This window comes from Pyrgilauda ruficollis, unplaced genomic scaffold, assembly GCF_017590135.1.
Source record: "Pyrgilauda ruficollis isolate IOZ18807 unplaced genomic scaffold, ASM1759013v1 scaffold10, whole genome shotgun sequence".
In the NCBI taxonomy this organism is placed as follows: Eukaryota; Metazoa; Chordata; class Aves; order Passeriformes; family Passeridae; genus Pyrgilauda; species Pyrgilauda ruficollis.
This window is the reverse complement of record NW_024508101.1, coordinates 5,742,286-5,756,349: the sequence shown is the minus strand read 5'-3', so window position 1 is coordinate 5,756,349 and position 14,064 is coordinate 5,742,286. Positions and strand designations below refer to the sequence as shown.

At 46.5% G+C, this 14,064-nt stretch overlaps 1 protein-coding gene across 1 annotated transcript in view; it reads right to left on the bottom strand.

The window, feature by feature from the left end:
- Window positions 1-699: 699 nt before the first annotated feature.
- LRIG1 (leucine rich repeats and immunoglobulin like domains 1) overlaps window positions 700-14,064 on the bottom strand; it is a 92,676-nt gene continuing 79,311 nt past the window's right edge. The window contains exons 12-19 of the mRNA XM_041460577.1: window positions 13,222-13,385; window positions 10,997-11,317; window positions 9,690-9,971; window positions 8,321-8,740; window positions 6,923-7,045; window positions 6,202-6,348; window positions 4,812-5,108; window positions 700-4,572 (exon numbers count right to left, since the gene is read on the bottom strand). Coding sequence (XP_041316511.1) covers window positions 4,343-4,572; window positions 4,812-5,108; window positions 6,202-6,348; window positions 6,923-7,045; window positions 8,321-8,740; window positions 9,690-9,971; window positions 10,997-11,317; window positions 13,222-13,385 — 1,984 coding nt within the window. The 3' untranslated portion in view covers window positions 700-4,342. The remainder of the gene's footprint in view (window positions 4,573-4,811; window positions 5,109-6,201; window positions 6,349-6,922; window positions 7,046-8,320; window positions 8,741-9,689; window positions 9,972-10,996; window positions 11,318-13,221; window positions 13,386-14,064) is intronic.

Genomic DNA, 14,064 nt, shown 5'->3' with positions numbered 1-14,064 from the left:
ACCAAAAAATACATGGATTGTCCTATGACTGTTTGCCTTAAGTTTTAGCAATGTTTTATTTCAAGTTTACCAAATTTAATGTAGCCCATTACATGGATAAAGTGGGATAACAAATTTTACACCAGGCACCAGCCTCTTAAAACCTCTCTCAATTTTAAAAAATTTTAACTCCTAGATGTGTTAAGGAACTTTGAATATTCTCAGACAACTGCTTTATACCCAAAGTGATAATTTCAAGGGGGAATTAGTTTTAATTTTTTAGAAAAATACAGAAACTGAATTGAGATTTTTAGTTAAAGCAGGAATTCAGGCTTATCTCCAAAGTTACCTGTGGAATTTCCACCCAGGGTGGGGTTGAGGTTTGGGAACAGCAGAGGTTTTCACCACTGCAGCTGGGTCTGGTGCTGTCCTGGCCCTGTTTTTACTTACACACACACCCCCCACCTCATCTTGTTCTGTTCTCACTGCCAAGATAGGGGGACTTGCCAGACACTAAGGCAAGCTGATATATTGGAAATGTATTTCTTACAAGTCCTGTATTGTATTTTTCCATCCAGCCCCAAATTCCACCCCATCCACAGGCCAGGCTGTCAGAGCCTCACGCTGTTCCCCAGGATCTCATGGCCCAATTTCAAGAGCAGGTACTTTGGCAGTTAACCTCCATTTTCATGACAGAAAGACAGAAAAGAGATATAGCAATGGATTAGAATTTTATTTAATTTTCAACTGAAACTCCCAAAAGCTCACTCTCAACAGATCAGCCGTAATATTATAAATGAACCTTTATTAAAGACACTTCAATGCCGTTTGTTAGACACTTCAATATCTTACATGTTTTTCAATGTACAACATTGTACCAAATTCTCTAATAAATAAATAAATTTGTACACAAAAGTAATACTTCCTCTTTCACATTGCCTCTTAGAAGCAGCAAATTCACATATTTAGTGGAAGTCATAACATTAGGCAGTTAACTTTATTCAGAACCATTATTTTCAATGTTAACATGACAAATATACTTTTGTATCTGCACTGGTGATGACATTTCTGCCAGCAAAACGAGCCCATTGAATCATTCCCATCTTCCCCATGTCCCTGGTTCCATGAGTTAGTTCTGGAGCACTTTTCCCTTCAGCAAAGGGAAAACTGTGCTCGGTTTATAATTTTCTAACATCCATTTCCTTTGCTTTGAATAAACTTGGCACTCAACATAATTCGCCACCTGTCTCAAAGTGCAAACGTGTCAATAGTCAGGGACTGGGACAGACAGGTACTGGCTGAATTATGCCTGGCTTCATCCAGGGGCAGCTGCTGCTCTCCCTGACCCTCAGAGCAGGTCCTTCCCCTACAGGAGCTAAGGCTGGGTAGGACCAGCTTGTGATAAAACCAAGGGGCAGCCTGCAGCCACTCCCTGAAACCCCACAGGTGCAGCAGCACCGGGGCAGGTCCCTCAGGGATGGATCTAAAGTGACCATGAAGTGTTTCTGCCCTTATCCCTGCTGCTTGTTCTGAACCACAGTCCTGGCAAAGGTGGATTCCCAGACTCGGCCTCAGTGGAACTGGTATTTGAGTTGCTCCTAAGGAAAAAAGTAACAACACCCCCCTCCCACCCATGATAAACCTGCCCCAAAGTAGTCATCACCAGAGTTAGCAACCTCATGTTAGCAGAACTCAAATCACAAAGAACTGGGAGTCCTCCATCCACAGGTACCAACAAACACCAACAGAAAGCAACCTTTCTATAAATAAAAAGCGTCATTGTGAAGTCAGAAGTGACAAAGATCTGTTTGACTGAGGTGGGCATTTCTTTATCCCCACTCCATTAATGGATGAACTTAAAAGACCACATAAAAACATTTGGGACATCTCCATTTAAATGTCTATTCAACCATGAATCCACAGTTTTCCTTATAAAACAAGTGTATTTCTGACTAGCCCAGAATTGCTACACAAGGCAGCATAACTCACTTGAAGGTGATGTTTTCATATAGAGAGTGTGGCTGTTCAACTACAAAGTGTAATATTGTGTTGCAGGGAAAAAAAAAGTATTGGATGAATTAGTGATACAGCTGTCCCCTTAGGAGTACAGTTTGGTTTTGTTGTCCAAACAGCTCTATGGTTTCAAACCCCCAAAACCCAGATGTGGTTTTGGGGTGTGAAAATGCATTACACTGGCACAGGTTATTTTTTCTAAGCAGGGCAAGGCTGGATTGCTGCACACACCTCAGACAGGTAGAGCTGGGTCCCCTTGGGAGGGGAAGGGCCTGTGGTGAGGGCTGTGGTGCTCAGAGCTGTGCACACATGGCAGGTAAAACCTCTGTGATGACGTGTTTGAGAGGTGCACTGTTATGAGACCACCCCTGGTTTACTGCACAAGTTATTTATTTTGGTAACAACTTCTTCCCAGTCAAAACAGCCTTTTCCTCTGGTTGTTTTGGGGCTCTGCACTGTTGAAGAGTTATTTAGTGCCTCCTGTGTGGTCCACTCTAAAGTCTCACACAATCACAGTTTAAATACTAATTTTTATGAAGTTTTGAAAAATAATGGAATTCAAGTTCTTCCACCAACAGGAAAATATCAGGTTGCTCTGTAATTGCCCACTGCTTTTTTTCTTTATAAATTTCATTTGACACAGTTGAAGATCTCTGTTACTAAATGTGTTAAGTACAATAAATTTCCAAGGGGAACGAAATTTGTGCTAAGTAATCCAAATGAATCACAGAAAATCTTGGGTTGGAAGGGACAGAACCACAGGATTAACTAGGTTGGAAGAGACCTTTGAGATGATCAAGTCCAACCTTTGACCCAACACCACCTTATCATCTAAACCATGGCTAAGTGCCAGACCCAGTCTTTTTTTAAACACGTCCAGGCACAGTGACTCCACCATCTCCCTGGGCAGCCCATTCCAATGTCCAGCCACTTTCTGTGAGGAATTTTTTCCTAATGTCCAGCCTGAACTTCCCCTGGCTCAGCTTAAGGCTGTATCTTCTAATTCTCTCAGTGATTGCCTGGGAGGAGAGCCTGACCCTCACATTTCAGGGAGCTGTGCAGAGTGATAAGGTCACCTCTGAGCCTCCTTTTCTCCAAGCTGAACACCCCCAGCTCCCTCAGTCGTTCCTCACAGGGTTTGTGTCCCAGCCCCTCACCAGCCTCGTTGCCTCCTCTGGACACGCTCCAGCATCTCAACATCCTTCCCAAGCTGAGGGGCCAGAACTCGACGCAGCTCTCCAGGTGTGGCTTCACCAGTGCTGAGTACAGGGGAAGAATGACCTTAAAGATGACCCTGTTCCAACCCCCTGCCATGGGCAGGGAGAGCTTTCATTAGTTCACATTGCTCAGAGGTCCATCCAGCCTGAACACTACAGGGATGGGACATCCACAGTTTCTCTGGCAACCTGTACCAGTGCCTCACCACCCTCACAGGGAAGAATTTCCATTTCTTCTACATCTAACCTAAATTTCCCCTTTTTCAGTTTGAACTCATTACTCCTTACATTGAGAGCACCAGAACTGTGTGCAGAACCCTAGGTGGGGCCTCACCTGAGTGGAGCAGAGGAGCAGAATCTGCTGCCCACAATGTTCTAGATGCACGCCAGGACATGGTTGGATGTCTGGGCTGTGAGCACACATGGCCAGGGCACATCCAGCCTCTGATCCACCAACACCCCCAAATCCCTCTCCACAGGGCTGTTCCTGGTCACTTTTCCACACAACCAGTACCTGGGATTGCCCCAACCCCGCAGTACATGGTGTAAAGGAACTTCCACTGAAAAGAGGACGATCCCTTTGGAACAGTCTGGCTTTTAGAAGTTATGTTTATGCATTTAAGGCACCAGAATTATTTCTCTCACAAAGTTAAACAGCAACCTGATACTGAAAACAATATTGCCAAAATTGTAAAATTTCACTCAGTTTTCCATGCACTAAAGATTAAAATAGCCTCTGTAAAAGATATATATATATTTTTTTATATATATATTTATATATGAAAACTCTTATGTACAATTGTATCAAATACTTTTCTCTTTACACAATAATCCCTTGCATTTATGTGCTTCATATGCAAGTTGACTTTTGAACACTTCATACTTCTCAGGGAAGTTTTAAACTATGTACAATCAGATGACGCTCGAACAGGAGTTTGTTCCCCATACAAGCTTGTTTCTCATACCTCAGTTGGTTGCCTTTGTCAGGCCATCAGTTCAAGATTTGAGGTAGAAGTAAGTAGCCTATATACTCTGTGCAAAAAAAAAAAAAAAAGGAAACAAAAAAACCAAAAAAACTTAAAAAAAAGTAATAGTGTGTTTGTTAATTTGCACATGGCAGTCAGTCTGTGCTCTCAGTCCAGAGACCTGTTGGGCAGCTTGGGCTCGTGAGTGGAGTCGTGGGGCTGGGCTGTGGTGCTGCTGGCCAGGAGAGCCTGCTCCACCTCTGCTTCCCTCTGCAGATCCAGTAGTGCTGGGGATATTTCAGGAAGCACGTTCAGTTGCTTTAATGACCCTCCTGCAGGCGAAGCTCTCACCAAATTAAGGTTGTTAAGCTCTGAAGGCTTTGCTGCTTGTGAAGAGCCTGCAAAACCCCAAAGGAGCAGCATGGTTAGGTGATGCCCAGCCTGCCAAGCACTCCCATCCTCCACGGCCCTGGACGTCTTGCCCAACCTCAATAATTCTATTCTATGCCCAAACCAACCCCACCGCTGCCATCCACGCCTGTGAGCTGGTTGAAAAGGCTGAGGGGAGCATATGGGGTGGTGCTACAACCCTGCTGGTGGCCCTGGGGATCAGAGGTGACCCCGAGGAAGTACGCACCGTGCGCATCCGCGAGCAGCGCGCCGGCCGTGCCCTCTGGCCTTATCCTGTCGTGGTTGCTGGGGTACAGGGTCCCGTCTGTTTCCATCCTCTTGCCACTGGCAATCCCGTTGCAGGGCTGAGCATGAAGAAGGCTGGTGCCTGCACTCCTCTTCCTCTGGTGCTCCCTGCTGCTCAGTGCATTGGGGTGGGTGCTCTCCACAGTCTTTAGGCTCTGGCAGTCCTTGGGGTAGGAGCGGACGGTGACGCTGTCCGTGCTGCCGCTGCACTCCGTGCACACCACGGGCAGCCCGTAGCCTGTGGGGCAGGAAGGGAAAATCAACAAGGTAACAGGAGCAGATGGAAGTGGTCAGCACTGGAGCACACAAATCACGGGAGGGAAGGGCAGCTCTGTGCAGCTCACTGGGGGAATCTCTCGCTAAATAACGTGGACACTTTGTGGTCTCACACAGGGCTATCACACACCCACCATCGCTCAAGGTAGGCCCAACTAACAGCTTTAGTTAGTTAGGGATTCATTTTCTCTCCAAAGTACTTGTAACTTTTTTTTTTTTTTTAAATAACCTATGTATTTATTTCTTTTTCCAGACTTTCTAAATTGGGTAGAAGTGCAAAGTGGAACTTTACTGTAGCTGCTTTAAAATACCAAGTTATCTTTCTTATTTTTGTGCTGCTGCTTTACAGAGAGCAGTAACAGCTTGCATTTTTATCTCAAGATATGTTATTACTGGTAGAGGGAACAACAGATAAGCAGAATTCAAAGCAGCAAGGAGTTTCTGAATGTTGAAAGTGAATTTCCTTAGTGCACTCAACAACTTTGCATTATTAAACTTTACATTAGTTTCTCCTAGAGAGAAAATTTGTTTCATTGGCTGATTTTCAGTGGCTTTTACAATGCAGTGGGAGAACAGAAAGCACATCCTAAAAATAGAAAAGCATGAGTGGAACACCATAGAAATTGGCAAAGAGCAGAGGCAGGTGTAGTGCCCAAAACAACCTTTAAATTTTGAAAATAAATGAAAAAGCTGAGCTTTGAAGTCAACAGCCCTTTTAAAAGAGCATGAAAAAATTTAACACTTTCAGTTTTGAAAGTGCTCTCATAATTTAAGAATACTTAAAATCAAAATTCCCATCAGCCAGCTGCACAGAATGGCAACTGGGAGCTTTACTCTGCCTCTTTCTGACAGTTCCTCAAATTCCAATTATCCAAGCTTGAGAGAGGATCAAAGCAAGCAGGAGAAAGTAAATTTTCTGTGCTTGCACCTGAGAATCATTCTGAGCTTTTTTTTTCTCTGAAGGTAACAATTCCTTGTGATAATGCTGTCTGACTTGGAGGGTTTTGTGATCTGTACAAACACGAAATGCCTTCCCAGATTAATGGGTTTTGTACCTGTCTTATCTGGAACAAGCATTCCATCGGCCATGTCCTCAGTTTTCCAAGTGTCTTTATTATAGCTGATACACAGCTTGGGCTGTCTACAACCTACAGCAGGAGCTTCAACATCTGGACACCTTCCAGTGTCAGCCTGACACATCCCTGTAACAAACAAACCATCTGGGTAAAGATCACAGCCATCTGCTCACACTTAAATGACTTGTTGGTCTTATTTACACTGGAAATGGGAGAAAAAATAGCAATGGAGATAAAAGATAATTTTCAGCAAACATTTAACAGAATAAATGCTGCACAATCTCAGGAGGATCTTAGTTCAGAACTCCTTCCTAATGTGCTGTGTTTAAATAGTGTAAAACCCCAACATTTAATTTCAAAGCCTGAAGGCAGGGACAGGCAATGTTAATGCATTTTCTAGTATGACTGTGGGTAACTCTGCTGCCAAAAGAAGAATCCAAAATTAGCAAAAAACCAGTCCTTAGGGCCTGACTGAGCAGTTTCTGAGGCAGTCAGCTTGTAGGAACACTTACTCCTGGGAGAGGAGAGCTCTGTGAAGTCAAACACAGATCCCTGCTCTGCATAAATGCAGGAGTTACATTATAAAGATCTCCCAGATAACTCAGAACAAACACAAACACAGAAGTACTCTGGGCTGAGATTTCTACCTCCCATATGAAGTTGAGATCCAGCATTACAGAATAATGAAACCACTGCTCACCATTGCTGTCAATGTGCCCATTGGGCTGCTGGGTGTCCACTCCAATGGCCACTTCCTGGCGCTCCGAGAGAGTCCCTTGGGAGGACAAGTAGCTTGGCACATCAGGAGGCACAATAGTCTCATCTAGAGCAATGGGAGAAGGGAAAAGTCAGCTCCCAGCGGATTTTTCAAAGGAAATTCATAGTTTCAAGGGGGATTTGGGACCAGATCTAGAAGTGGTCATTTTCTGTAGGTGCACTGGAAACTGAACTGCATAAATATTCCTTTCCCCTCAGAAGCCCATTCCTGACTTTTCAAAGCTTAAAACTGTGGGAGAGAGTGCTGATAAAGGCACTTTGAGTGCTTGCATGTGCCATGGTCAGTACATAATAGATGGAGTAGAACTATTTATTCAGAATAAGTAAATCCTTCTCTTTCCCCTGAAGTTCAGTCCCTCCTTTGACTCAAGTCTTCTGCCTCCTGAAGTCAGGAGTAAAAGTATTCTGCATAACAGGGTGTTTGATTCTCTTAAGCAGGAAATAAGTCTTAAGCCTCTTGGCTTTCTCCATTTTCTATCAGGCAATTTCAGTTTCCCTTGCCACACAAAAGCAAGTGAAACTCAATTATATCAGGCACGAAGCCCTGGATTTTGAGGACTAAAAAAGGGAATTATAAAAGAATCCCACTAATACATCACACTGCTAATAGGCTATCCAAGACTTCCTACCTAGCCCATGTTTTTAAAAATCCTTTTGTACTCTATCTAAAGCTAAGCATAATGTAGGAAGGCTGGAAATTCCAAGCAGGCTGGGAAAGTCTTAGTCTGGTTCTTCCATACTTCTGTTTTGTTCAGAGGCTGCATAAGGAGGGCAGGAGACTTTATTCTCACTGCAACACTTATTTCAGACCAAATTACCCCCTCTGAGTATCAGGAGAAAGCAATAAGTGCTAATTCTTCCTCTAAAAAGCCACAGATACCTCCCCCATCACCAGGGCTAGCTCTTATACCCAACATGGAAAAAGGGATTCCAGCTTCTAAGTCTAATTTTTCAAGTTTTGACTTCAAAGTTTTTGAAAATACAGATTTCCAAAAACCAAGACAGGTTCCCAGCATCACGGACATCACCCGGACTGTCTCAAGAGTTATCATTTATGGTCATGGAAAACCAAAGCAGCAAAGCAATGGCTGGAACTACAGCCAAGTGGAAAAGACCTTCCTGAAGAGCAAGCCAAGGGGAGAAATGCAGCTCTGAACATGCTTCAGCAGCAAGTGAAAGGTGGTTCCAGCCCAGGAGAACCAGGGAGATAAGCCAGCTGCAGTTCCAGGGGATTGTGAGGCTCCCTGACGAGCCGGCTCAGCCTGGGTGGGATGTCTGGCAGCACGAAAGCTTAGAGGGGGCCTCAGGATGCTGCAGCTACCTGTGTTGGTGACACTGTACTCTTCACTCTTCTTCCTGGTCTGGTAGATGATGCAGACCCAGACGAGGGAGGTGAGCACGATGCTGCAGACCACGGCGATGGTGATGATGCCCACGGTGGTGCGGTCCTTGCGGCAGCCCAGCGACTGCAGGATGCTGACGTGGCTGTGCGCGCGCTCCGTGCCCAGCGTGTTGGACATCTCACACGTGTACTTCCCCGCGTCCTCCAGCACCACGTTCCTGACGATCAGCAGCTGGTTGCCCGAGGTGAAGTGGTGCCTCTCTGTCACCACCAGGGGCTGGTCGCCTTTCAGCCAGGTGATGCGGGGCGGGGGGCTCCCCGTGGCTTTGCACTGGAGAGCCACGGTCTCACCGACAGACACCACATGATCTTCCAACGGATGGACCAAAGATGGTGTCTCTGCAGGAGAACAAACACAGAAATTGAGTTTTAAGGGACAGTGTAACAACAGATTTAACAGCGCTGGATGTTCCTCGTGTTCCTGCAGACACAGCATTGTGCAAAGCAGGAACGTGCTGAGGAATATGGCAGCTGCGCATCACAACAGATCTAGCAACCAACTGGTGTTAAGTTTTCCCAACAAGAAACTTCTGAGGTTGTGGGCCAACAGCTGAAACGTGAATTATTTCACAGAGTGAGAGGGATGAAGTGCAATTTCCTTTTGAAGTCGTTGTCCAAGACAGCAAATAGACTGTTGGGAGGGGCTTCCTCAGCACAAGAGGAGATGCGACTTACAGCTCCTTCTCTTACTTTACAGGTATTTTTCATTAGTGAACTACAGTGTAAAAGAATGAAACAAGACTGACTACCAGACCATTTGACTCTGTCTCTCTTTTATCTGCAGCTGATAAAGAGCTTAACGGCCATCCCTCCCAGTTCCTACTTGCACTTGGCCTCCTGGGGCCCTGGTGATGCCTTTTTGGGACTACCTAACAACAGAGGCCAGACAAAATTAAGGGAATAAAAGCAGTTATATTTATTGAAGGGCCTTCAGGTTCATTTAGGGCAGATGAAGCGCCCCCAGGGACTGCACCCAAAAATGGATGATGGGTCATGGGTTTTCACACTTTTATCAGTTTGATCCATTTACATATTGGGGGTTAATCTTCCAATTTCAGCTTCAGGTAATGAAGTAATTTACCCCAAGTTTGCTTCCCCCACAAGTGACTGTTGTTTCCATCTCTCAGGGCCTGAGGTGGCATTGATTCCCAGGCCTAGAGAGGAATTGCTTTTTCTGACCAAAATGGGAGAACAGCAGCTAACACTCTATATGGAGTTTAGAGTCGTACACTGAAGAACCGCAGGATTACAAACACATGAAAACCATAAAAGCTAGAAGGCATCTCACCCAGCACGGTGAGGGTGGCGTTGGCGAGCACGGAGCCCGCAGAGTTCTGAGCCGTGCAGCTGTAGACCCCCATGTCCTCGACCTTGACGTCGGTGATGAAGAAGACGTCGTCGTCGGGCATGACGTGCATGCGGCGCTCGCGGGCCGCGGGGAAGTCGGTGCCGCCGTCCTTCTGCCAGGCGATCTGCGGCGGCGGGTGGCCCTCGGCCGCGCACTCCAGCCGCGCCGTCGTCCCCGTCCGGCTCGTGATGTCGTGGGGGGTTTTGATAAATGATGGCAGCACTGAGGAAGGAAAAACAAACAAAGGGCATTAGTGATTCCATGGGGAAACGCTGTCTTCTGGGCAGTTCTGTTCTCCTTCCCACAGAGGGATTAAGGTGACAGTTAGCCACAGGCAGGAGGATGGCCACGTGCTTCTGTGGGATAGCTCTGAACTGCTGGGGAGTGACTCCGTGTTTCTACAGAACACACCTGTCTGCAGAGCCCATGACACCCCCAACTCAGATCATTAGAGCTGGGATCAAAGCTAATTTTCTTCTGTGAAAACTTGGGAAAAAAAATCTGTTATCTGTCCTACAGAGAACTTCCAACTGCTACACCCCCCTTCTTTGCATCCTTTGTATTTTTGTTTTCACTGGGCAAAGAATCTACCTGAGCAGCCAAAGAGCAGCAGTTCAAGCTGCTAAGAACACGCATGCTGAAGTGCTTGGCTGGATGGCAGCCAACCCAAAATGGTGTGTGCTCCTCACAGGGCATTTCCCAGCATCCACTGAGATACAAACAGCTGCTGTGCAGAGGCTGAGAGCTCACCATCAGGAATGGACCCTCGGGAGCAAGAAATTGTGTGGCATTCACATTCTCTGGAAAATCCCTTCACCCAGGATTTTTCTCCTGGGAAGCTGAGAAACCTCAGAGAAAAGGGAAACAATTCTTATCTCATTTGCTTCTCATGTGTTTTGCTCATCTGGAATGTGTTTGGAGATTGTTTACCAACAGGTAATTGTTCCATTGGATTCTGCTGTGAGTTGTTTTGACTCTGGCCAATCAGTGCCAAGCTGTGTGGAGAGATTCATGAGTTTTCATTATCTTTTTAGCATTCTGTAAGTATCCTTTCTATATTCTTTAGTATAGTTTAGTATAGCGTTTTTTAATATATTACAGTACCATAAAATAATGAATTAGCCTTCTGAGAACGCGGAGTCAGATTCATCATTCCTTCCTTCATCGGGGCACCCCGCAAACACAACAGAATTGTACCACACCTGAGCTCAGGCTGGGGAGACGAAGAGCAAGCAGTTCCCACTCACCATTGACGGTGAGCCGGGCCTTGTTGGAGTAGGTGGAGCCGAAGTGGTTGGTGATGACGCACTGGTAGCGGCCCTCGTGCGCGAAGGTGACGTGCCGCAGGTGCAGGATGGTGGTGCACTCCATCACCTCCCCGTCCTTGGCCCGCACGTGCGCAAAGTTCTCGATCTCGGCGTTGTGCAGCATCTCGTTGTCCTTCTTCCAGGCAAACACCATAGGGGAGCTGCTGCTGCTGGCCGCCAGGCAGGTGAAGCGGATGTCCTTGCCGAGGACGGCCACCGTCGTCTCGGGCTGGATGATGATCTGTGGCTTGGGGAAATCGTCTGGGAGGAAACAGCAGCAACAGTCAGTGCTGGACTCTGAGGGGAGACTGGAGCAAGCCAAGAGGTGAAATGAGAAATAAGCAATGCCCTGTAGAGCAGGTGTGCCACGCACAGCTCCACTGAGTCGTTGGTTTATGTGGGATTGTGGTTCCTCTGGTCCCTTCAGGGGGCTGAGATGGTCACTGAGTGACCTCAGACACCTACAAGACACCCAGCTCCTTCACCAACTGAATCTGAGAAAGATACTATGGTCTGAAGAAGATATTCAGACCATATTCAGGTTGTCCTTCCTTGTACAATCCAAGCATGAAGAGCACGACTGAACTTAAAACCTCACCTCCAGACCTGTACTGGCATGAAGTAGGAGGGGAGAGGGCACTTAAAAGGCTGCAAGTGTCACCTCCACGGAAAATTGCCCACAGGAGGTTTTAGTGAGGTGGGGATTGGTCTCCCAGACAACAAGACAAGACGCAATGGCCTCAAGTTGTGCCAGGAGAGGTTTAGATTAGCAAGTAGGAAACATTTCTTCCCCAAAAGGGCTGTCAGGCACAAGAACGGGCTGCCCAGGGAGCAGGGAGGTGGTGGAGTCACCATCCCTGAAGGTATTTAAAAGATGTATCAATGTGGTTTAGTGGCGTGTTTGGCTGTAGGAAGTTAATGGTAAGTTAAAGTTAAAAGATCCTAGAGGTCTTCTCCAGCCTAAAGGACTCCATGATGCAGCCCAGGCTGTCAAAGCAGAAGCAGCTGTATTTGCCTGTCACCCGACCAGGGTGGAAAGCTTTGCACACTCTCTCTCTGCCCTGAAGACTGTTGGTTTTAGCAAGGTTCCAAGCAGATTCATTTATTAGGTTTCTACAAATGGTGTAATTTAATATTTGACTAAGGTTTAATTAAACAGCCAGGCCTCTGGAACCAGGACTACTAGTGCCTGGAGGACTTGGCAGGCACTGGGAAGCAAAGCTGCTTTTGCTTTGTGATGTTGCTGTGGGGATGGAGCTTTCAGGATCTCTTCTTCCAGATGAGCACAGCAAGGCTCCCTCCCAGCCTGCTCAGACAGAGGCCACCTAGGCAGAGCCTGTCACTGGGGGATCAGGAGGGACACTGGAACAAAGCTTCTGCTCCGTGTGCAGTGCAAGTCATGCATTCAGCTCAGTTAAATAGTGTTTGCAAAAGCTCATTTTTCCTTCAAACAGCCATGTGCAGCTCCACCCAGGATCCTCACTGGCTCGCTCCACTGCACAGGGCTTGGCTCCCAAACCAGGCCTTTCTTTTCCCCAAAATCTGGATGCCTGAGCAGCACTGATCTGGCCTCTTCTGATGATTTAAATTTCTTTTTCATTATGAGAAAGGCAGTAGATGTTTATGTGTGCTTTGAAACCATAGCTCAGGTGCAGAGTCAACTGCAGTATTTGGGTGGGCCTTACTGGCCCCAAAGAGGCAGCTTTGATGGGGGGATTCTCCTCTGGGTTTTGTTTTTAACTCTTTGTTGTCTCCAAGATGGAGAAAGGATGGGTGAAGAACACAAATCCACAGAAAAGCTTAGAACACTGCAGAAGGAAAAACATTACAGCTGCAGTCTTGATACTACCAAACACAGAGGACTGGGGAAGTGTTTGTGCAGCCCCATCTGGAAGTGGAACAGGCCTTAGTCCCTTTTGATTTAATATTCAGGGAGCCCTGTAAGGAATACTCTGGATGCAAGCAATGCACTGTGTGGTTTTAGTGGGAAATAAATTGTAGCCAATGACAAATTTTTTAAATGCAGGCTTGGGCTTCCTTTGATCCCACTGAATAACAAAACAAAACAGAAACCCTCTCGTAATAACATGCTGGTACTCAAAGAAAATGTTTCCCAAGTGACTCCTACCCTTCATACAACCTCAAAACACGCAGGCAAGACTTACCACACACAAAACTCTCTGGCTGGATGGCAAAAATGCTCTTGCTTTTCAGTGACTCAGGATGGGCACAGGTGGCCACCACAAAGGACTGCAGCTCCTTCTCCACCAACCACTGGGGCAGCCACTTCAGCTGGCAGTCACAGAGGAAGCTGTCGCTGTTAATGTGGCTGCAGGGAAACAAAACCAACACCAGCCTGCTGTGAGTCCTGCACGGAGGGAAGGCTGGGAAACTCACAGCCCTTTCATGTTGAACACATTCCTCCTGCCTCCCCAGCATGGGTGGAAGGAAGAAAAAGGACTGCAGGGATGTCCTTGAGGCACTAAAGATGTTACAGGCATGACACATTTACGCAGCATTTCATCTCCACTAGAGAAACCCCCTCCTGTACTGCAGTGACACTCTGCAGCTCCTGGTAATTATTAACAGCTCCCAGAGTGATCCCCAGGAACAGACAAGACACATCAATGGGCTCCTGCTCTGCCCCTGTGGTTTGAGCCTTTGGTGGGGACCAAATTCAGCATTTAACTGCTGACCAGAGAGAGAGGACACTCAGCTCCCACTGAAAGGCCTCGAGCTCCCTCCATGGCAGAGCAGTAAGCAGAGAGACCCTGCCTTCCATAAGGTGACCCTGGAGTTGTGTTTACTGATTAGAAGCAGCAGTAGAGGAGAAATGACCAAATGTATTTGTGTAAACCCCACAGAAACAGTAACTAGTCTGGAAAACAAAACACATAAACATTTCTCAGTATCCTGAATTCCAACCCCACCATTGTAGGATTCTGTAATTCTCTGATCCAACACTAGCTTAGCACCTTCCGTTAGGAAAAGAGGTGTGGAAAAGGAGC